The sequence below is a fragment of the Rousettus aegyptiacus genome, unplaced genomic scaffold (assembly GCF_014176215.1).
Source record: "Rousettus aegyptiacus isolate mRouAeg1 unplaced genomic scaffold, mRouAeg1.p scaffold_m13_p_5, whole genome shotgun sequence".
Lineage (NCBI taxonomy): Eukaryota > Metazoa > Chordata > Mammalia > Chiroptera > Pteropodidae > Rousettus > Rousettus aegyptiacus.
In genome coordinates, this window is record NW_023416308.1 from 12,662,712 (window position 1) to 12,684,670 (window position 21,959).

At 48.7% G+C, this 21,959-nt stretch overlaps 2 protein-coding genes across 2 annotated transcripts; both read left to right on the forward strand.

The window, feature by feature from the left end:
- The first annotated feature begins 86 nt into the window (after positions 1 to 86).
- Positions 87 to 11,842, forward strand: LRRC74B (leucine rich repeat containing 74B). Its single transcript, XM_016120155.2, has 9 exons — positions 87 to 343; positions 662 to 804; positions 1,215 to 1,347; positions 2,299 to 2,505; positions 5,326 to 5,435; positions 6,419 to 6,534; positions 7,603 to 7,681; positions 9,411 to 9,506; positions 10,998 to 11,842. The coding sequence occupies exons 1-9, from the start codon at positions 205 to 207 to the stop codon at positions 11,151 to 11,153; spliced, it is 1,179 nt and encodes a 392-aa protein (XP_015975641.2). The 5' UTR covers positions 87 to 204; the 3' UTR covers positions 11,154 to 11,842.
- Positions 11,843 to 14,050: 2,208 nt separating this feature from the next.
- Positions 14,051 to 21,718, forward strand: LOC107497847 (tubulin alpha-3 chain). Its single transcript, XM_016120167.2, has 5 exons — positions 14,051 to 14,172; positions 16,921 to 17,143; positions 18,019 to 18,167; positions 18,472 to 19,152; positions 21,325 to 21,718. The coding sequence occupies exons 1-5, from the start codon at positions 14,170 to 14,172 to the stop codon at positions 21,619 to 21,621; spliced, it is 1,353 nt and encodes a 450-aa protein (XP_015975653.1). The 5' UTR covers positions 14,051 to 14,169; the 3' UTR covers positions 21,622 to 21,718.
- The last annotated feature ends 241 nt before the right edge of the window (positions 21,719 to 21,959 follow it).

A 21,959-nucleotide genomic window follows, 5' to 3' on the forward strand; every position in this document is an offset into this window, starting at 1 on the left:
GGTTTCTGCAGCAACCAACAATACTGGGTTGCCAGGGCGACTGCCGCCGGGGGAGCGCGTCTCTATTGGCTACAGCGGGCGCCTGTTCGCTGCACACCACATGCGACTGGTCGATGCAGCTCAAGGGTCCACCCACATCCCCAGGCCCCTCAATCTAGGTGCGGCGGTGCACAAAGTCTGGGCCTCAGTGCCCGCAACCACAAAATGAGCGTAACCATGAGGAGTCCCTGCCAGAAGTCTGGGGAGAATGAAGAGGAGGAGAAAGAGGCGGTGGCCGCCGCTGGGCATCTTGCAGGGGTCCCAGAGACCCAAGAGGATTCGGACTCTGACCTGGAGACAGAAGGTGCCTCCCGAGCAGAGCAGCGGGGAACAGGCCTATCTCTTCACCTTGGGGACTTCTTTGGCAGGAGTGGAAGGGGCAGACTGGAGCGGAGAGGACAGGGGATCCCTGTCCAGCAGAGAAAGTTCAGGGCAGCTGGAGGCAACTCCAGCCCTGTGCCCTCCCTGAAATGCTCCTAGCCACATAAGGAATTTCACCATTCGAACACACTTCCAGAGTGGTGTTAAAATGCTGGGTCGTGACAGAGGACAGGGGAGCCCTTGGAAGGTGGCTGGTTGTGCATGGGGAGGGATCCACATTCTTCCCCTTGTTTCTTATCAGGCACCCATGGCCTTGGAGAACTATCCAAGAACACCCTCTACCTGAGGTCTTGCCAGGCCCACAGCGTCGTGCCTGCCTCCTGCTTTCTGCGCCAAGGGAGCACACCAGAACTGAACCTGCGTCACCGTGGCCTGGGGCCCCAGGTACCCCTGGAGGGACCCTAGGGCCAGATCTGAAGGGAGAGGACCTGGGAGGCAGCAGCCATGGCTGTAGCCCCCTTCCTGAGCCCATCCCACACACTTCCTGGCCTTTCTCTGTCAGGCACGTCTCACCCCCCACATCTGGGTGACAGGTGGGATCAGGCCTATGACAGAGTTCAGAATAAGAGCCGGGGAGCCTACAATGGGCACCTAGCCTGCTAGGGGGTCAGAACAGACTCCAGGAGGTGAAATCTTCATGGAACCTAGAACAAGAAACAGGTGTCCCTGGGAAAGGGAAGTTTTTCCAGCTGGAAGGCTGAGCCCTGGAAACACGCATCAGAGGAGTAGCTAGCTGTGTCTGGGGCTTTCAACCCTGGGGAGGACTAGGCGCCTCAGACCCCTCTCTGTCGCAGGGAGCCCGGGCTCTGGCTTCCTCACTAAACTCCAATCCCTATGTCAAGCGGCTGGACCTTCGAGACAACGAGCTCTGTGGGGCTGGTACAGCGGCCCTGGCAGGTGCCCTGAGTAAAAACAGCAGCATCTGTGGTAGGTGCTGAGCCTGGTGGGCAGGCTTGAATCCTCCCTTTCCTGAGGGGTGTGGGCCACTGCCCATCCCCCACCCCACCTGCCACAGCCAGACCTTCTTACCTGGGGCCTGCTGGTGTTGCTGGGGCGGGACCTCATCGCAGGAGTGGAGTGGGTGGAGCACTACATAGTCCTCCACTACAGAGGGTGCACCCTCTGTGGTGCACCCAGTGCTGAATGCCACCCTGTTCCTGACCTGCCCCACCCCACCCACTCCCTTTCTCTACTGACTAAGCACGCTTTGCAGGTGGTGGCCTCCCAATGCCTGACTGTAGGTGGGAAAGTCCTTTGACACAGAGGTGGGAGCTGGGCAGAATGAGCGGGAGGAGGGTGGGGTGGGAGTTGGGTGGGGCTAGATCCAAATGCTGCCTCTGCCACTGAAGAGGGGGGTAACCTTGGGTGAGAAGCTCAACCTCCCTGAGCCTGTTTCCAATCTGTGAAATGGCCCCAACAATGCCACTTAGCCTTTGGGGATGTGGTATGCATTAGTGAAACTGTGTCTGGCTCACATAAGTGCTCTGAGCATGACCACTTGGACTATTATTGCCAGTCCCCAGAAATGTGGCAGTGAGGGCTTCTGTGGGTGGGTTGTATTGCTGCCAGGCACGAATCATCAACAGGGTGGCTGCATCTTCATCACAGGCATTCTCCATAGCAACACGAAGTAGGTGATTTTAACACCTTGACAAAAAAGCTGTGGACACACAGGGTAGGGATAGATGTCAGGGAAGCTTCCTGGAGCCTGAGGAGCCCCAGCTATTTGGTGGCACAGTTGCCATGTACCCCAGGACAGACCAACTGCAATGCCCCCTTTGCTACTTCAGGCCTGAAGGTTTGGGAGATGGAGGAGGGTAGAGGAGGCTGGCGCCTGGCTTTGGATCCCACTGACTGAGGAGTGGTTCTGGCCCCCAGATGTAGACCTGTCAGAGAACCAGCTGGGAGCAGTGGGAGCCCAGGCCATCTGTGCCGCCCTCGCAGTGAACCCAGCCATAAAGAAGGTACAGCTGGCAGGGAACGGCTTGGAGGAGCAGGCGGCCCAGTACCTTGCTGAACTCTTACTGGCCCACACGGGCCTGAAGTCCCTGGACCTGAGCTATAACCACCTAAATGACGAAGCAGGTAATATCTGACCAAGGCCATCATGGGGCACTTGAGACCATCTTCCTGGGGCAGGGGTGCGTAGCGGTAGGCGAGACCACACTGAGCATCCGTGTTCTGGCTCCTGCTCCCCATGTCCCACTTTCGCCTGCCCCTTTCTCACTCCTTCTACACAGAACTCTTCATCCATCCCACACATATCTCACTGCCCACTGCTACATGCACTGGGAGCTCATTTGGCCACTAGGAATCTAGCCATAAACAAAACAAAGGCCTTGACCTCAAGGAACACATATTAACCAGATAATTCTCCATAATTATTGGCGCTACACAAGAAACAAACAGAGTATGATTCTAGGGAAGAATGGAAATCCCTGCTTTAGAAGGATGATTGGGGTGGCCTTTGAGCTGAGGTGACATTTAAGCTGAAATGGTGGCAGCGGGGGGGGGGGGGAGGGATTAGGCATGGCAAGACCAGAGGGAGAGCATTTCAAGCAGAAGAGTAGTGAACCTGCAGGCCTATTTCCCAGAATGACAGATGCCAGTGTGACTAGGCTAGTGAGCCAGGAGGGAGTGGCAAGGCCATGGAGTAGAGATGCAACAGGGGGCTGCAGGGCTACAAATCATGGCAAAAGGCATGAAGATTTTATTCCAAGTGCTGTGGAAGACATCAGTGGGATTCCTGGATCTTACCACTTTTCTCTCATGCCCCAGGGCCTTTGCATGGGCTGTCTGCTTTGCCAGGAACATGCAGTTCTACCTGCTTGCCTCCAACCGCTCCAATCAATTATAAGAACCACCTGGGACCCTAGATTACAAATACAGATTCCTGGGCCCTGGACCTGCTGCACAAGACTGTTGAGTGGGGTGCCTAGTCATCTGCATTTTAACAGATGCCCTAGAAAATGTGTCTGATCCAGGAAGTTTGGGAATCACTGCTCTGTCTTAAGCTGCTTATAGAGTGAGTGGAGTGGTACCAATTTGGCCTGTGAGAATCAGTCCTACAATATAACTACTGGAGAGCCAGTTTGCCTCCTAAGAAAATTGTGAGAAGTCAGTGAAATAAGAGAAACTCATTTCAGACTTTCAGCAAACTAAGTATAGGTGTTTGTCTGGGCCTGCATGGTCAGAAGGGAAGTGCCAGAGAGGCAGCCAGAATGGAGAAGGCTGGAAGCTAAGGCCCCATGTAGGCTGCTGCACGAATATAGGGTAGGGGGTCTTCAGCCTGGAAAAGGACAGACTCAGCGGGGCCATTTTGTTTCCCCAAGTAGGGATCTGTGGGTGGGTCCGACTCCCTTGAGGGGTGAAGGAGCTTGGGTCTCGGTCTCCCCTGCCCCCAACGACCCATGGCAATGGTAGTACCTACCTCATAGGTTGGTTGCAAGGTTCACAAAGGCCAAGCCTTGGAACTACAGCAGTCGATTCATGCATATAATAGAAACATCTCACCCCCTGGCTGTTCAGAAAAGTAGGGACTTCTCTACAAATTAGGGGGCCATCACCCTCTCCTCGCAGCCCTGGAAGTGTCTGAGGAAGTAGAAAGTACCTTATCTAAGAAACTGTAGTAGTCAGACCCAGTGCTGGGCGTGGAGTCCAGAGTTCTGCAGTCCTCACGGCTTGCAGGGAGCTCTCCAAGGTGCTAAAAGGATTTGCCGTGGCATACTGGCTGAGCAGCCAGCTGAGAGCACTGCTCAGTTGGTTCACAGGTTTTTCCTCTGTGCATTTCTTCAATCCAGCCTTACTCAGTGCTAGGTGCTGGGACCATAGAGAGGGATCAAATTCAGATCCCTAAGGGACTCCCAGGCTGATGGGAGAGACAAGCCAGGCAGAAAGAGATCTAAGGGTCAGAGCCTGGAAGGATGGAAGCATAGTGGGCATGAGTCCTGAGGTGGCTCAGCCTAGCTAGGCAAGCAAGGCTTCCTGATGCCAGGAACCCCAGTTAGAAGGATGAAGAGCTGTCAGCCAGGTGAAGAGGAGGATCAATAGTTCCACGCAGAGGGGTAGCCAAGAAGTGTGCTAATGCTGACACTTTTGAGACCTGGAAGCAGGTCAGACTGGTTGAGGGCTGACAGAGTCAGGACAGGGTGGGTGGATTGGTGCGGTTTCTGCCCACTTTACATGCTAAATATCTCTTAGGGTTTTTTACTCCACACATTTTCCCCCACCATTTCATTTCTCTACCACTGCTGACTCCTCCCCATCACAACCGTGTTAGCCTTGTCACCTCTTGCCTAGACTATGGAACTAGCCTTTCAACTGGTCCCCTAGCCTTTTGTCTCTGCTCCCACCCACCCCAGTCCATCCCCTACACCAGCTGAGGAATTCAGCCTTGTCACTTCTTAAAGCCCTCCCTGCCTCCTCTCCACCAATAGGGCAGCGCCCAAGACACTTGTCCTAGGTTTTAAGGCCTCTCTCAATTGCCCATCACTCCTACATCATTTTATTCGATCCCTCCCACAGCCCCAGAGCCAGGCCAGTGCTCCCTGTGCCTCTGCACATTCATTCACTCTTTCCTGTGTCTGCTGTGCATACAGATACATGTGGTGAGTACCTCAGGCTTCAAGGTTATCTCCTCTGTCCTGACTCCCACCTGAAAACAAGGTTAGCCCTCACTCCGTTCCCACGCCTCCCTGTGTGCAGTCTATAATAGTGTATATCCCATTCATTTGTATTTTTGTCTCCCCCATTAAATATGAAATCCTTGGAGGTAGGGCAGGCCCATGTTGGGTTCAACTCCATGAGCCTCATGCCCAGCAGACACCCTGGCACACAGCAGGTATCAGTATCATTTTTTGAAGTAATCAACAGAGAATAAGAAAGTCTGTCTTGGTGTTTCTGAAGGGGAGACACTTGGACCGGCCCTGGCAGAAAACACAGGACTCACTGAGCTTAACATAAGCTGGAATCACCTTCGAGGCCCAGGAGCCATTGCCTTTGCCAGGGGACTGGAGGTATGAGGCCCCCAGCCCCACTCCATAGTCAGCCCCTCCAGCCTGTCCCTTGGGGGTGGGTCTCCCAGGGGCCAGCACCCTGTTGTTGTAGCTCTTCAGAAATGACCCTTGGATCTTTGAAGCAAAGCTTAAGGAATATTTCATTAGGTGGCTTTAATATTCCGAGCCCCATTTAATGACTTCAATACACTGTGCTCAGTCTCATGTTACCTACTGAGAGGTCCACAGCTGAATGTCGCACACCTTCCCCAGACATCACAGACACTCAGCTGGTGGGGACAGTGTGCAGTCTCGTAACACATGCTCACTGTGGGGCATGTGCAGATGTTTCCTTGAGTGACACCCTTGCACCTTTGGATCCCACACTCTACTAGCCTACCTTCTCCCTAGTATGTCGTGATTCATAGGCTGCAAGAATGGGTGACTGCAGTCCCTGCCAGGGTGACACAAAGCATCTGCAATGTTCCCCACATTGGCTCCTTTTGCGGGGTCCTTCTCAGGAACAGCAGCCACTGCCTAGCCCTCTGACAGGGGCTGAGCTGGGGTCCTCTCCCACAAGGTGGCAGGTTGTGCTCTGTCCTCCCAGAACACCAACAAGCTCCCACCCTTCTTCCGATCACAGTCCCTTGGGAAGATTTTATCCAACTCTGGGCCCTGGACTGCTCTGTGCCTCAAGGTCCCTGCCCTCGAAATACTCCCCAAGTGAGCATGAGATCTAGTCACTCTGTCTCTGGGACCTACTGCTGCAGGCAAACGCCTCAGTCTCAGGATCATTCACATCCACATCCGCCCTCTGTGCTGTGCATCTAGTTCAACTCTACTGGTCACCATCATCTAATCCACAACACTCTTCCCTGGAACCTCTGTCCTTCTGCTCTCAGTCCATGCTATTTGTACCTCAGACATTGTGGGTTTTGAGGCTGCGTCCCTGGCTTTCTCCACTGCCACCTGAGGTCCCATAGCTTTGCACTTTTGCATTCCAGGCAAACATCTTCCTGAGAGTCTTGGACATCTCATACAATGGTTTTGGAGACTCTGGAGCCTCTGCAGTGGGTGAGGCACTTAGGACCAACAATGTGTTAGAGGAACTTAACATGAGGTAAGGAGTACAGAGTGTCATAGTCTCTGGGTCCATAGCCACCCCAGGGACCTGGGGACCATGATCTTGTTGCTGTTGACAACCTTAATTCCCAAACTTACTGCCATCGACCTATGATGGGGCTTGTGACATAATCCGGGAGCACCCAGCTCTGTCCTCTCACTTGAGGTCATCATTTTTATGCTGGGCTTATAATTCCTACCACACAAGCAGGGACTTAGAATCGCAAAATGTGTGTCAAGCCTCTTCTGCAGAGCCTGGTGTGGGCTTGGTGCTCTGTGTGAGTTTTCCTCCCTTTCAGAAGAAAAGTTGACTCTGACAAGTGGGCCCGCATGCATGCTCTGCTCAGTACGTGGCTGCTGGGAGGGTCTGCAGTGTGTGAGCTGCTTCTTCTGGCAAAAGCAGGGTCTCAGCCCTCAGCAGGTAACCAGAGCAGGAGCTGTGAGCCCCGAGGAAAGGAGAGAGGCAGAAGCCTGATGGGTCATGGGCTGCATGGCTGAGCCGCTCCCGGAGTCTGCATAGTAAATGGGGCCTACCTGCTTTCCTTTCCTCTTCATGGAAGGATCCAAGGCCAGAGAGATGTTGAAATTCAAGGCTGGAGTGGGGTCTGAGAAGTCAGAAAGAAAAGGGATTGGCTTCAGAGAAAAAGTAGCCAAGAGACATGCTAGGGCCTGGAGTTTCGGTCCAGCTGGAGGAAGAGAAGACTTGGGGAGAAGCGGGGTAGTTTTCCAGAACAGATGCTGTCATGGTAACAGGTACAGGGCGCCAGCTTGGGCAGAACACCTGCTGAGCTCTGAGGGCCAGGGAACAGCAGCTGAACTCCATAGGGTGGGGGTGGGGAGAGGGGGTATGCTCCAGGTGTTTGCTGGGTGATCTTGCTGGACACTGGGAGCCTCCAACAAAGCAGGGTTACTACACATCTTTTATACACTGACCTGCTCAGGGTCCCCAGGGTGTGAGTGGAGACTGAAAAGCCCTACCCGGTGGCTGCACTAGCAGCCCCCGGGACAATCTGGCTCTTCACAGTCACTTGGAAGGTAGCATAATATACCTGTCGTTCTGTTGCAGCAACAACCGCATCTCTATGGTGGGAGCCCTGAGCCTGGGCCTGGGCCTCCGGGTCAACCAGACACTGAGGATTCTTGTTGTGAGTGCTAGCCTGATGCGGGAGGCCCCAGCAAGACCTGCCTGTGCCTGTCCAGACAGACCCCTTCCCTGCCACATCCCACTCCAATAGCAGCATGGTACATAGGTTCTAGAGCCCAGGTGGCAGAGGGGGTCTCCTGGCTTCCTTTTGTAACCACTTCTTCCCCTTGCCACTCACTCACCCATCTCTGGCCTGGCCCACGTACTTATTCAAACTCCTCTTCCGCCTCCATCCTTCCCTCCCAGTGGCATCACTAAATCCTAAGTCTGATCACAAATCACTACCATCCTCTTTCTCAGCCCACCAGAGTGCTGCTCTGCCGTTGAGGGTTGGGGCACACTTGTTTGCCCTTCATCTTCTCCCCTGCACATCCCCTAGTCTTGCTGGAACCCATGGTCAGCCCAGGTGTACTATAGGCCACCACTCAGACCTGAGGCCTTGTGTGCACAGCAGGAGTTCCCATCCTCCAGGGTTGCCACTGGGGAGGAATCAGCTGAGCAGAAGACAGGGCAGGGAGGGTGCAACCAAGGGTGGAGCAGGTCCATGAGGACCACTGTGCCTACATGTGCTCGGAAGACAGTACTTCCAGTTCTAGAGAGCACTCAACCCTGCCCAACCCTCAGCTCCCTCTACTGGCAGAGGAGCCCCTTGCAGCGCCCCTATTCCCAGCCTGAGGCTCATTTGTCTCCTACCCCTGGGACCTAGACCTCTCTCTTAAGCTCTGGATCCACATTTCTACCTGTTGGATAGTTCCCTAGATATCCCATAGCACATCAGATTCTGAGTCCAACCGGAAACCATCATCTCCCTGTAAGGGCTGATTCTCAGTGTGTGTGTGGAGCAGGGTGGGGTGGGATGGGGGGCTCCTCCTCCTCGAGTCGGAAGCTGGGGCCCAGTGCTTATCTTTCTCTCTTTTATCCACATCTTCCCTCCTTCATCTCACCTCCTGAGGGTGCTCAGGCTGTCCCCTCCTCTTTCTCATTTCTCCTTCTCGAGTTCTGTTGACCTGCTAGTTTCCCATCTGTGGCTCTTCCTTTTCATCAGCTACCAGGTGATCTTTCAAATCAGAAATATGCCCCTGTCCCTCCCTGCTCTAAACCCATTAGAGGGTCCCCACTGGATAAATTTGAACTTGGTAGTGCATCATTCACAGCATGTCATCGGGATCTGGGCTCTGTCAATCGACCTCTCCCTCCTGCCTTGAAATTTCTCTCATCCAAGCTGCTCAGAATTCTCGGTGCACATAGTGCAATATTTCATCTCTTTGCTGCTGCTGTTCTTGCTGAAATGCCTGGCTCTGCCTATCTCACCTGTAATGCTGAACTCAGGTGTTTTACTACTCATCCAACCTTTACCTCCCAGATAAAGTTGGTGTACACTCTCTCATTGCACTTATTACATGGCATTTTTATGATTTTTTTTCTCCTCTTTCCCCAGCAGGTGAGCTCTTTAAGGGTGGGGTTGTATCTTGTGTGTCTATATCCTTGGCATGGGCACAGAGCCAGGGACTCGGTGGGTGCTTATCCAGTACCCACCCCCTTGCGCTCTTCCCCAGCCCTGCAGCCTCGCCCAGGGCATTCTGCCGAATGGAGATGCCTACTGAGCTGAGACAGTGGGGCTGTCCTGAGGCACATCATCAGAGATGAGGCATCCCGCCTCCTCTTTTGTTGTTCTCTTGGCCTCCCTGGGAGCAGCTTTTCTCGGTTTTGTGTTCATATGTATTTTCTAGGTATCCAGAAATCCCTTGAGAAGTGAAGGCTGCTTGGGTATTCTCAAGTCTGTCCAGGATAATCCGATGTCTGCCCTGGAGCTTCTAGATTTCTCTGTAAGAGCTTTTTATAAACCTCACCACAGCCCTGTGAAGTATCATTTAGAAGAAGAAAATAAGACTTAGAGAGATAGAGTGCCCTGGCCGCATACATAGCATGGCAAAGTCTGAGTTCCACCCTAAGCCTAAATAAATGGAGGCCGTGACGCCACTCTGGCTCCACTCCCACTCCTGACTGAGGGTACCACTGTGGTCTCCTCAAACCCCCGCCTGGATTTTTCATGGGCTAAGAGAACAAGCGGCTCAGGGGGCACAGCGCCCCCTCTTCACTGATACTTGGATCCGCAGGTTCAGCACTTCCCCAACCAGCCTGCACTGCCTGCAGGCAGATTGTGGTGCTAGAAGATTCACTTGCATGGCTGTGAGAGAAATCAGGGCCCCTTTTCATTCAATTTTGCCTTTTTTAATATAGAAACAAATATCACTCTTCTCTAAGGCAGTTAACATTAAGGAGAGAATCCTCAAATATATTTTTTAAAAAGTCTGATCACAAATCACTGCTTATTCTATCTTGATTTATTTCAACCCAGACTTGAGTCAAAGCCTTTCCAGAGATGTGTTTTTATAGTTCTAGCCTTTCAGGCTTGGGACAACTGGTGGCAAATATCCTTATTCTTTGCTTCTACCTGCCTGGTTTCTATGGCTCCAAAGCCAGAGAATAGCTTGCCATGACCATGTTCCCTCTGCTCTGAGACTTCCTGTCAGCACTGGATTCTATCATTCTAAAAAATGGACTGATATATGAAATCGTCATACCAAAATAAATGCTTTTTCAATACAATGTATTGTTATTATCAGCAGCTTTCAATATAATGAAAATACCACAGGGTTTGGAATCAGACAGGTCTGGAACCAAGTCCTGAGCCCATCGCATGGAATCTCAGATTCTAAATTAGAAATCAACACTAATCTACATACAGTGTTCTATTTTCCTGTCCCTTAACTGTTATATTTAGTCTAATCTTAGCCCAGATTTTATCCCCAGCTTTAAGGGAAATACTTCTGAATCCCTACCTTTCTTGCAAAACCCTTCCCAGGACTCAGACTTATCTTTATGTGCAACAGGGCCAACCACCCAAGGACACTGTGAAGGTGGGATGAGATGACAGACCCTATGGAAAGGACTTGTGCAAAAATGACTCAATCAGTGCTAGTTTTCTTCCCTCAAATGCCCCTTCTTCTCTTATTTTATTGAAGAACAACATTTATGCTGAAAATTACACATGTATTAAGGGCAGGGCTCAGTGAATTTTCACAAACAGGATACACCTACGTAACCAGCCCCCAGACTAAGAAATAGAGCAGGCCCCTAGAAACCCCCCTCGAACCCTTTTTCTTCTCAATTTTAACAGTTTGGGGAGTAATGACATTTTCATCCATAGGAGAGAAGCTGTCCTAAGGAGCTTCCTTGAGACCTGTGTGTGTAAGTGAAAAAGTCAAGTTCTCAGGAAGTGATAACGTACTGTTTTGTAATGGGTTTCTCCTCAGGCCATTCAAGTGAACAGAGAGTTTGATGACCTTGCTAGCTCAGTGAAGGTAATTCTTCCAGGGCTTTGCATAAAGACTGCTGCCGGCAGAGTGGAGTACAAAAAAGAGTTGCCGCCAGTCTTCAGACCGTCCCTACCAATGTCTGCCCCTAAATGACTGTGGAATGTGGCCTCGTGATGCCTTCTTACCAGTTGACTCTGCACTGAGTCCCCATGTCAACCAGGTGGTGAGTCCTATGGAGCCGATCTTCATGATGACTCAGACACCTGTACCTTCCTCTCTACCCACAACCACTGCACTAACCCGTGTCTTCCTTCACTCTCACTCATTTGCGTAACGTGAATTCGTACTCTATGCTGCACATTGAGCTGGTATGGGGTCAAAGATACTCAAACGAATCCTTGCCCTGGTGACTTACCTTAGGAGACAATTAAAATATAAGACGGTGTGCAACTGGCATTCTCAAACTCAACTTACCATAATGCAAACTGACACAACTTTTTGGGAAGGCATTCATTATGCACCAACAACCTTAAAACTGCCTGTGTACTTTAAGCCAATGGTCTGACTAATCTGCTGTACAGAAATGCTGTTTATAATAATGGCAATAGGAAATAATTTAAAGGCCCAATAAGAGGGGATAAGTTAACTAAGATCTGGAACTCTGCAAACATTAAAAGCCAAGTACTCAAAGTACATTTAACAATTTATGAAAATGCACATGATTAATGTTAAGTAAGAAATTAGGATAAAAATCACATGGTTTGTCTGGCAGTTCCTCAAAAAGTTAAACGTGGAGTTACCATATAACCCAGCAAATACATTCCTAGAGAAGTGAAAATATATGTCCACACAAAAACTTGTTCTTAATATCCACATAATAAAATGCAAATGCTCACCAACTGATGAATGGATAAATAAAATGTGGTGTACCCATAAAATGGTACATTACTTGGCAATAAAAAGGAGTGAAATTTGGGGTGATAAAAATGTTCTAAAATTGATTGTGGTAATAGTTGCACAACTACATGAATATACTAAAAGTAATTGAATTGTATATATTAAATAGGTGAATTGTATGGTATGTGAATTGTGTATCAATAAAGATGTTTAAAAAAAGAGGAGCAAAGTACTGGTACATGCTACAACATGGATGATCCTTGAAAACAATATGTGTGCTAAGTGAAAGAAGTCACAAAAGTCCACATATTGTATGATTCAGTTTATATGATTGTATAGAAGAGGCAAATCTGGAGGTAGAAAGCAAAAGTCGACTAGATTCTTTTTAGCATTTGGGGGATGACTGGATGTTCTAAAATTGGTTGTGGTGATGATTGCGCAACTCTGTGAATATACTAAAAACCATCGAATTGTGTACCACTTCAAATGAGTAAATTGTATGGCATGTGAATTATATCAAGAAACCTGTTACTAAAAAAATAGTTTGATCCAAATTATGTAAGAAAATATGACTATATATGTGTATATAGATATACACACACATACAGAAAGACCAAAAAAAAAAAAACTGTGGGTTTTTGGATTTTAATTTTTACACTTTCCTGCATTTCCACACTTTCTATTATAAGCATGTATTATTTTCTAATCAGAAAAATAAACAGTGATTAAAAACACAAAGTGATACAGGTTACAATGCAGTTATGTGTATGGAAGCTTGGAGCCCTCAGGAAGGAGGGTGTTATAGACGGAATGTCACCCTCCCCCACATTTATATGTTAAGGCTCTACCTCCAGTGGGACTGTATTTGGAGATAGGAAGTAATTAAGGTTGAATGCGGTCATAAGGGTGGGGCCAGATCTGAAAAGATTAGTGTCCTTATAAGAGGCACTAGAAAGCTTGTTCTCTTCCCTCCCTCATGTGAAGGTATAGCTAGAAGCAGCCAGCCTGTGCAAGCCAGGAAGAAAGCCCTCACCAGAACTCAACCCTTCCAGACTTGGTCTGAGACTTCTAGCCTCCAGAATTGTGAGAACATAACTTCTGTTAAGCCACTTAGTCTGTGGTATTTTGTTATGGCAGCGGCAAAGCTGAATAAGGCAGAAAGACTCACCTTTGTCGTCGGAAGAGGCAGGGAGGGGTTCTCCTGGTTTCCCTAGCTCTCTGCTGATCTCCCTCCATTCCCTTCCTCCCTACCACCAAATCCATCTTTCCGAAGGTGGACCTGATAACACTGTTCAGAGGCTCCCTAAGTCCTACACAAAAGTTCCAACTCCTGTATCTATCGTGTTCCATGGCAGGGGTCGCGTTCACCACTCTCCTCTGAGAAGTTAAGAATCTGGCTGGAACGCGAAAACAGGGTACTATATTGTGGGGGTACTATATTGTGGGGATGGATTCCTGGATTCCTCTACGCCGCCCCCCATCCCGGACTTTTCCCAGAAGTAAACATACATTGGATCCTAAAGAAAGTTCAGTTGATCTGTACAGAATGGAAGAATCAGGTGATTGTTCCGAAGTCCTCCAAAATGTGTCCCCATCCAGCTTTTGTGTACCTTCCCCTCCTTTGTCCCAGGACACCCATTCTTCATTAAAGCGGTAATCGAATTCCACCCAGTTCCACGGTGCTGTATGGAAAAGGCCTTTCTGCCCCTGGAAAAGAGGTGGAAAAGGCGGGGGTTTGGGGGTGGTGGTGGTGCATACTTTCGATAGACAACGGGTATACCTCTAGGAGGTGGCCATGTTTGCAAAGACAACAAAAAGAAGCGAAAGTGGGGAACGAGTGGGCCTGAGGCATCTGGCGAGGGGGCTACAGCACAAAGTTGACATCAAGTCATTCGCATGCTGTCGGGGACTTATGTGCAGGTTAACGTCCTGTGCCCTACCTAGATAGACACCACAGCTGCTCCAACCTAAGGTCAGAGAACGGCTCAAATCACCCCGGCCTGCGGTTCGCCTTCCTCAATCCCACAGTCTTCCCGCCAAACCCACACCCAATCAGAAAGCCCAACACTCCACGAAGTCGAGCAACAGCCAATTAAAAGTGGGATTCCAGTCCTTAGCCCAACTCAAGGCTCTCTGGACCAATGGCCGCCTGGGCAGCGGCGGGCCTATAAAAGGCAGCGCGCGGACGTGGGGGCGGCAGTTGGGCGCGCGGTGGCTGTGGACGGTTGAGGTCTTGGTGCTGAGTTCGGCGGCAGCGGCGGCAGCGTTCACCATGGTAGGCGCCCTGGGGTGCGGGCCCTAGGAAGGGGTGCTGCAGTCCGGCACGATTGGCATCACCCCAGGAACTTAGTGGGCGGGCGCCCAGGCGGAAGGGTGGACGAAGCCCGCCACGTGAGGCAGACAGAAGGACCCGGGGTGCCGCGGGAGCGGGCGTCGGCAGAGAGGGGGGGCGGGGAGGGCGCGGGAGGCCCCTGGAGCGGAGAACCATCCCTGCAAGAGGCCACCGTGTGGGCTGGAGGACCCCCGGGCAGGGACTGGAGGTCGCTCGTTCTGAGTTTCTGCGCCGGGAGAGCAGCGGTGACGCCCTGCGTTGAAGTGGGCGGTTGGGGGTGGTGGTGTGGTGAGGAGTCCGCAAGGGCTGGAGGCTCCCGGGAAATTGCTGTAACGAGCCAAGATGGCAGCTGGGTTGTTGGACGGCCTCGACTCCGTCTCTGAGACAACAAAACCGTAGTGTTGGGTTCTTGAAGACGGGAGGGGCGGTTCTCAAACTCTGGTCTCAGGGTCTCCCTTAATTAAAAATTATCGAAGAGCCTTATATATGTGTTATATCGGTATTTGGTCCATTAGAAATTAAAACTGAGAACTGTAAAAATATTCGATTATAAAGCAACACATGTTAACATAAATCACAGATATCTCAATCTGAATAGCCAGTTCTTTCAAGTACAGATAGTATTTCATGGAGGAAAAAATAGGGAGCTAGTTCAGTTGGGGATTTAAATACACAAGTGCTTTTTCTCATGACAGCAGTATTTCAGCGTGTGCACAAGTACTTTATGTGTACGTTTCATTTTGTTCAGTACAGAAGGTTAGAGATTTAATAATGTTTTTTGCTTCACCAGGGACATTCCTAAATGAAATTGGCCTTTTTTTTCCTTTTTAACTCTGAGTGCATAAGTGTGAAGAATCCAGTAACCACTGGTATAGTTTGGTGCCAGTACCTTGATTTGTGTTCAGGTGCCAACAGTTTTGCCCACCTTCATATTTTTGCCAGGTGACATAGTTCCCTATTTATCCAGAAGTTTCGACTTCCTGCCACTAAATGGTCAAACAGACCATTCTGCTCGAGGCTTGAAGGGGTGAGGGCAGCTTAATAAAGGCCGAAAGCTTGTGGTCTTGATACCCATTGCAGTCTGGCAGAGAAGGAGCTGGAGAAGGAACACCCTGACCACACCTCCTTCTAACCTGGTCTCTAGCTGCTGTCTGCCACTGGCTAAGATAACCAGAAGCAGGGGGCAAAGAAACCCTTTGATGCAGTCCACTTGGGTCTGCCTCTGGGAGCATAGAGCTGGATGGAGAAAAGAAGGTAGAACTAGAGGAGCAGAGAGTAGACACACCCAGAGAATAACCACTAGTGCTTTGGCCATGGTGACCTGTGATCTAGTCCACTTTTCTTTCCCTAAGTCTAACACCTTTATCTCATCCTTTAATCAGGACAATTAAAAACTGCTATTCATAGAATTACTGTGACTAGCTGTAATATGGAGTTTTCCAAGTTTTAAAATAACTTTATTTTTGTATAGCAGGAAACACTTAGGTAATGAAACTAACTTTGGTACCTGGTAGCTAAGAGGGTCACATAAACCTTGTGGGAAATAAGGTTTGAGAAAGCTTTAGATGTTCTGAAACACATAAATATATTAAATTATATTTTGTGTGCCATATAGTGATCATTACTAAAGACGAAGGTCTCATAATTATATTGTTTACTACTAGCAAGAATGCACTTCTATCGACCTAAAATCCTGTGTAGATACAGGTTCATAGGAGCTACCTGAAGAAGTGCCATTGCCACTTTAATAAAAGTTTTCTTTGGTAGTTTCTCTGTACTTTGGAAATATTTTCAGATTGTAATAATGTAAAGCATAGATAAGTTTTATTTCTTTCATCAATTCAATGCCAGAGAGAGCTTTTTATGCCAGATAGGTTACGTGGAACAAAGAGTTTCCAAATTCAAAATACTGAATCCTCATTTCTACCCCCTCCCCATAGTAAGTGACCCCCCCCCTTTTAAATGACTACCGCCAAATTCCTTAATCTGATCCCAGCTCCAAACATGCAGTAGCTAAAACCTTATTACTGGTATTATCTCTCCATCTTAATTTCTTATTCCCACTGATCCTCAGGCCACTTTTCACTCCCTCCTGACAGTCATTATTATGGTAATCTATGCCTTACACAGCCGATTTCTCCTCGCTATCGCCCTCTTCCCCCAATCCCTGAACATAGAGGAGCACTGACAGCTTCATTGTTTTTCTGTCAGGAAGCATGGGGAGGGCCTGTGGGACAGTGTTTATAAAGCCTATAGCAGTGCATAGTCATGTCCTAGGCCCTCACACTCACTCACTCACTCAGCAACTTCCAGTCCTGCAATCTCCGATCAGGGTAAGTGCCCGGTATGCATGTACAATTTTTTATCTTTTATACTGTATTTTTACTATACCTTTTCTATGCTACACAAATATGTACCATTGTGTTACAATTATCTGCAGTATTCAGTACAGTAACATGCCATACAGTTTTGTAGCCTAGGAGCAATACAGCCTAGGTGTGTAGTAGGCTAGACCATCTAGGTTTGTGTAAGTGCATTCTATGATGCTCACGCAATGAAGAACTCAGCTAATGATGCATTTCTCAACGTATCCCTGTCATTACTTTATGGTATCAGGTCTCACTTGCATGCCATATAGCGACAGTTACCTTGAAGATGAAGTGAGTCTCACATTTACATTCTGGTTCCCAGCGAGAGTGCATTTCTATCCACGTGGGACAGGCCGGTGTCCAGATCGGCAATGCCTGCTGGGAATTGTATTGCCTTGAACATGGAATTCAGCCCGATGGGCAAATGCCAAGTGACAAAACCATCGGCGGTGGGGATGACTCCTTCAATACGTTCTTCAGCGAGACTGGGGCTGGCAAGCATGTGCCCAGAGCAGTGTTTGTGGACCTGGAGCCCACCGTGGTCGGTAGGTATTCGGGCCTGAGGGCGGCTTTTCAGGGAGGGTAGAAGATCCTCGCTAAATCCTCAAATGTGCTCCTTCGAATCCCTCTGGGGAAAGGATGAATGGACACACAGGTATGCCTGTGACCATGTTAGGTGAGAAACTGAAAGGCATTGCTTGAAATTTGGGGCTCAGGTTCCCGATAAAAGAAACCCTCACATGCAGAAAAATAAGCTGCTTTGCCAGCAGTAAGATGGGCCGGTGACAGATTTATTTGTGACTGCCTCAGCCCAGGCAGGTGGTCTCGTAGACCCTGCCTGCGGGGTGCCAGGCGGCGTCCCATCTTAATGCTGTGCAGGAGAATCTTGACCTGCATCTCAGATATAGGACGGTAAGTAGAGAACATTCGCTGGGTTCCTCCAGGTTAGATCCCTGAGGCAGTTTCCAAGGAGAGCTCCAAAGAGAGGACTTGTCACTGGACATCCAGAAGACAGAATGTCACTTTACAGTCTGGGAGACCTAGGCCACATAGCATGCTCTGATGAGACTGCCCGGCAAAAGTCAAGCTGGCGTGGTGACTGTCTAGTACTCAAGAGTTTTCCTTTAATTATACCCTTTCATATAAATAAAGAAGTATATACATGTAGAATTGCCTGTGTGATCTGCTCCCTTCTCTGAGAATCAGTCAAGCTGGTATTTGAGTTGTTTACCTCCCTAGAGCCATAGATTACAGTTGTGATATGTGTGTTAACATAGAGATGCTCTCTGGTGCTGTTGACCTACAAGGAACAACATGTCCTCGGTATAATTGAACGGTCCCCAAATCTCTCCATGCTGGTGAGTTAACAAGCATCCTGAAAGACCTGTGGCACACGTGTCCTTGTTTGTTCTCATTGTAGATGAAGTGCGCACAGGGACTTACAGGCAGCTCTTCCATCCGGAGCAACTGATCACTGGAAAGGAAGATGCAGCCAATAATTACGCCAGAGGCCATTACACCATCGGCAAGGAGATTGTTGACCTGGTCCTGGATCGGATCCGCAAACTGGTAAGAGAGCACTGGGAAGGCTTCCTGTTGACATTGTCCTGAATGAGAGGGTAGGCCTTGCATTGGGACCAGGAGGTCATTTGGGCAAAACCCAAGCCAGAATCGTGACTCTGTGATCATCATTTCTGAAGTGCATCCATACATCTTAGTGTCTGCTTTGCCGCACGTCAAAGTGTAATGCATGTTCACTGGGACAATTAGAATCCGTGTACTCTTGTGGAGGCAAGGAGAAGCGACCGCAGCCCATTGGAGGTTGATGGTGTGGCGTATGCAGGCATTACTCACAGTCTCTGCTTTTCCTCAGGCGGATCTGTGCACGGGGCTGCAGGGCTTCCTCATCTTCCACAGCTTCGGGGGCGGCACCGGCTCTGGGTTTGCATCTCTGCTCATGGAGCGGCTCTCGGTGGACTACGGCAAGAAGTCCAAGCTCGAATTTGCCATTTACCCAGCCCCCCAGGTGTCCACGGCTGTGGTGGAGCCCTACAACTCCATCCTGACCACCCACACAACCTTGGAACATTCTGACTGCGCCTTCATGGTGGACAATGAGGCCATCTACGACATATGTCGGCGCAACCTGGACATCGAGCGGCCCACGTACACCAACCTCAATCGTCTGATTGGTCAGATCGTGTCCTCCATCACGGCCTCCCTGCGCTTCGACGGGGCCCTGAACGTGGACTTGACGGAATTCCAGACCAACCTGGTCCCGTACCCCCGCATCCACTTCCCCCTGGCCACCTACGCCCCGGTCATCTCTGCAGAGAAGGCCTACCACGAGCAGTTGTCTGTGGCTGAGATCACCAATGCCTGCTTCGAGCCGGCCAATCAGATGGTTAAGTGTGACCCTCGCCACGGCAAGTACATGGCCTGCTGCATGTTGTACAGGGGGGACGTGGTTCCGAAAGATGTCAACGCGGCCATCGCCACCATCAAGACCAAGCGCACCATCCAGTTTGTGGATTGGTGCCCAACAGGATTTAAGGTAGGGTTGTGTGATAAGTGATTTTACCTTTCAGCATTCAGTAGACTTTGGGATAGAAAGCTGCCCTTGCAAAGAACACCCGCCGCCCCCTCGCCCCCACCCCATTTCATGGCAGCTAGCCTCTTGGTCTGGTCATAAATAATTGTACCAGAGTGGTAGTTTCTTCAGTGGTGTCATGTAACTTCCTTTCTGAGTCATCACACTATCTGTGGTGAGAAAATTTTTTAACAGAACAAAAATTTTCTGAAGGATCTTTGTTCCCTTTTGGGTGGTGGAATTAGTGCAGGAAACATTGGTTGGTCTTAGAAATGATACTTTTTCTCGTAATAGGAATTGTCTTAAAATAGCCATTTTTTCTTATAGAAATGTAGGAATTTTCTGGACATTTTGGTAACTGAAATATTTGAAATCAGGGCATTACTGTAAACCTGTTCCAACATGTACTTGGAAGCCGAATAATGATGTTAGGCTCTAGACCTGTTATCGGGCTAAGTGCTTCATCATGCTTGGGGTAGTTAACTTTGTTCCATCTTTAAGTCCTTGCTCACAGCTGGTTTCTGTAGACCCCACATTTGTAAGCCCTGATGGAACCCTAAGGTGTTTGGGGAGTTGCAAGTTCCAGGGCCATGCCAGATTGAAAATGACAGGTAGTATTAATATGTGTCAATTTCCCATTTGTAATGGCTATAGCTTGCCTATGACTACACACAAGTTGTTGAAGTTGTCTCGCCTTTTGTCAGTTCCACTTTAAGATGCTGACACAGATCATTTCCGTGGACATAAAACTGATTTAAAGTGACTCACAGGAAAGGGTAAAATCTAAAACAGGTACCACCAATCTGGAAATATTCATTTAGACTTATATAGGTTTGCAGACGTTTGAAGTAATAGACTGGAACTGAAACCTTCCATTCTATGTGTCTACCAAGTTTTTGACTTGAGTGGAGGCAGTTCTTTCAGTCAGTCACTGTGACCTTTGGAAAGTAAAGACATCCATGACAGCCTCACTTGGGAGGTCTGTGCCCTGTACCCAGATTTTCTGTTGTAGCTAAATCTTTGGTTCCTGTGACCCAGTAGGGAGGCCAGTCTGTGGGGAGGTGCAAAAAGTTAAAGCTTCTCTGTCCACAGAAGACGGTCCAGCCTAAGATGTATCATGTTGAATTCTCATTGTTTTTTTTTTTTTTTTTCGGATTGGTTTATAATTTCACCATATGTTCTTTAACAACCATTTGCTCAGGGATATGCTCTTTTCAGGGACTCTTCCATATTTAAATACTTTCAGTTATAACAATGCATGTGGCAAAATATTAAAACAATGCAAAGGCCGAAAAACTAAAGTTCTCTTCCCTTTCCCAGAGCTTTGTCTTTCAAGAGATTCTGTGTAAATGTACATTATGCTTCATTATATGGGTGATGTTGACAGAGGCCAGCAACATAGGCAAAGGATGTACAATTTTTTCACATAGGTGACAGACTAAACTCACTGAACACATGTGGCCAAAAAGAACAGAAAGCCAGCAGCCCTCCCACTTGGAGGGGCTGGCTGGTTTGGCCTGAGAGCTGTGGGAGGGTACCCCTTGAATCAGTGTTGCAACCCCCTGTGCCCTTCTTCCTGACCCTCCAGACTTTTGAAGACTGGCTGTGTGCCTGGTGGCTGCTTTCTGCTTACCAGGACAGGTGGTGACTGCCTCAGCACACTCCCAAACATTCGTATTTCTTTAACATGATGTTCCCTTAACTATTTGTAAGCATAAATACATAGAATACGACTTGCTATTTTTCTTACCAAGTATATTATATACCTTGGACATATTTATATGCCAGGAAAGAGTTTTCATTCTTTTATGATAGTACATAGTGTTTCAGGATATGGCCATAATATTTTAACTTAGCTCCATCATAGTTCCCCATGGTGGACATGTTTCGTTTTGTTATTACAGTGCATTAACCTGAGTACATAAACATTTTTATACATGTAGCTTTGTGCTCTGTTTGGGTAAACTCAAGAAGTGAAAGTATATAAAGGATATTAAATGTAGATATTGCCAAAGAATAATGTACCAATTTCTATGGGGCATCATTTAAACCATATCCATGGGTTCAGTTTTGAAAAACAAGCTACTATTTCTGAGGCCACAACATAAACTTTTTTATGTTTCCCTTCTTTGGTAGGTGGGCATCAACTACCAGCCCCCAACCGTTGTCCCTGGGGGAGACCTGGCCAAGGTGCAGCGGGCCGTGTGCATGCTGAGCAATACCACCGCCATTGCTGAGGCCTGGGCCCGTCTGGACCATAAGTTCGATCTCATGTATGCAAAGCGAGCCTTTGTGCACTGGTATGTGGGGGAAGGCATGGAGGAAGGGGAGTTCTCCGAGGCCCGGGAGGACCTGGCAGCTCTGGAGAAAGATTATGAAGAGGTGGGTGTGGATTCTGTGGAAGCAGAGGCCGAAGAAGGGGAAGAATACTGAATGGAAGAGTGCAGCTGGCAACCATCCCTTTGTATTCCTCCCAACTATAACATTACAAGATATGTTTACCTATTAAAGTTTCTGTATTGAGGCATCATCTGTCCCTTGTGCTGCACTTTTGACAAAATTCCACTTTCTGATACCTGCTTTTTTCCAAGTGGATTTATAGGGGAAAAACATGTTTCCTCTCAGACTGAAAAAATCATGTATATTTAATTGTGTCTGCATGTTTAGCTACTGCATTACTCCTAGAAAGGCTTTAAAAGGCATGGCTCAAGAAAATAGGGAAAAAAGTGCTTCAGTTATTTTAAACATTCTTTAAATCCTTTGTCCCAACC

What these genes read in the sequence shown, in the direction of transcription:
- LRRC74B (XM_016120155.2), top strand. Translation starts at nt 205, where the DNA reads ATGAGCGTAACCATGAGGAGTCCCTGCCAGAAGTCTGGGGAGAATGAA. An exon ending in CTCTGACCTGGAGACAGAAG is followed by an intron (nt 344 to 661) that starts GTGCCTCCCGAG and finishes GTTTCTTATCAG; the next exon opens with GCACCCATGGCCTTGGAGAA. An exon ending in TAAAAACAGCAGCATCTGTG is followed by an intron (nt 1,348 to 2,298) that starts GTAGGTGCTGAG and finishes TCTGGCCCCCAG; the next exon opens with ATGTAGACCTGTCAGAGAAC.
- LOC107497847 (XM_016120167.2), top strand. An exon ending in TGGATCGGATCCGCAAACTG is followed by an intron (nt 18,168 to 18,471) that starts GTAAGAGAGCAC and finishes GCTTTTCCTCAG; the next exon opens with GCGGATCTGTGCACGGGGCT. An exon ending in GGTGCCCAACAGGATTTAAG is followed by an intron (nt 19,153 to 21,324) that starts GTAGGGTTGTGT and finishes CTTCTTTGGTAG; the next exon opens with GTGGGCATCAACTACCAGCC.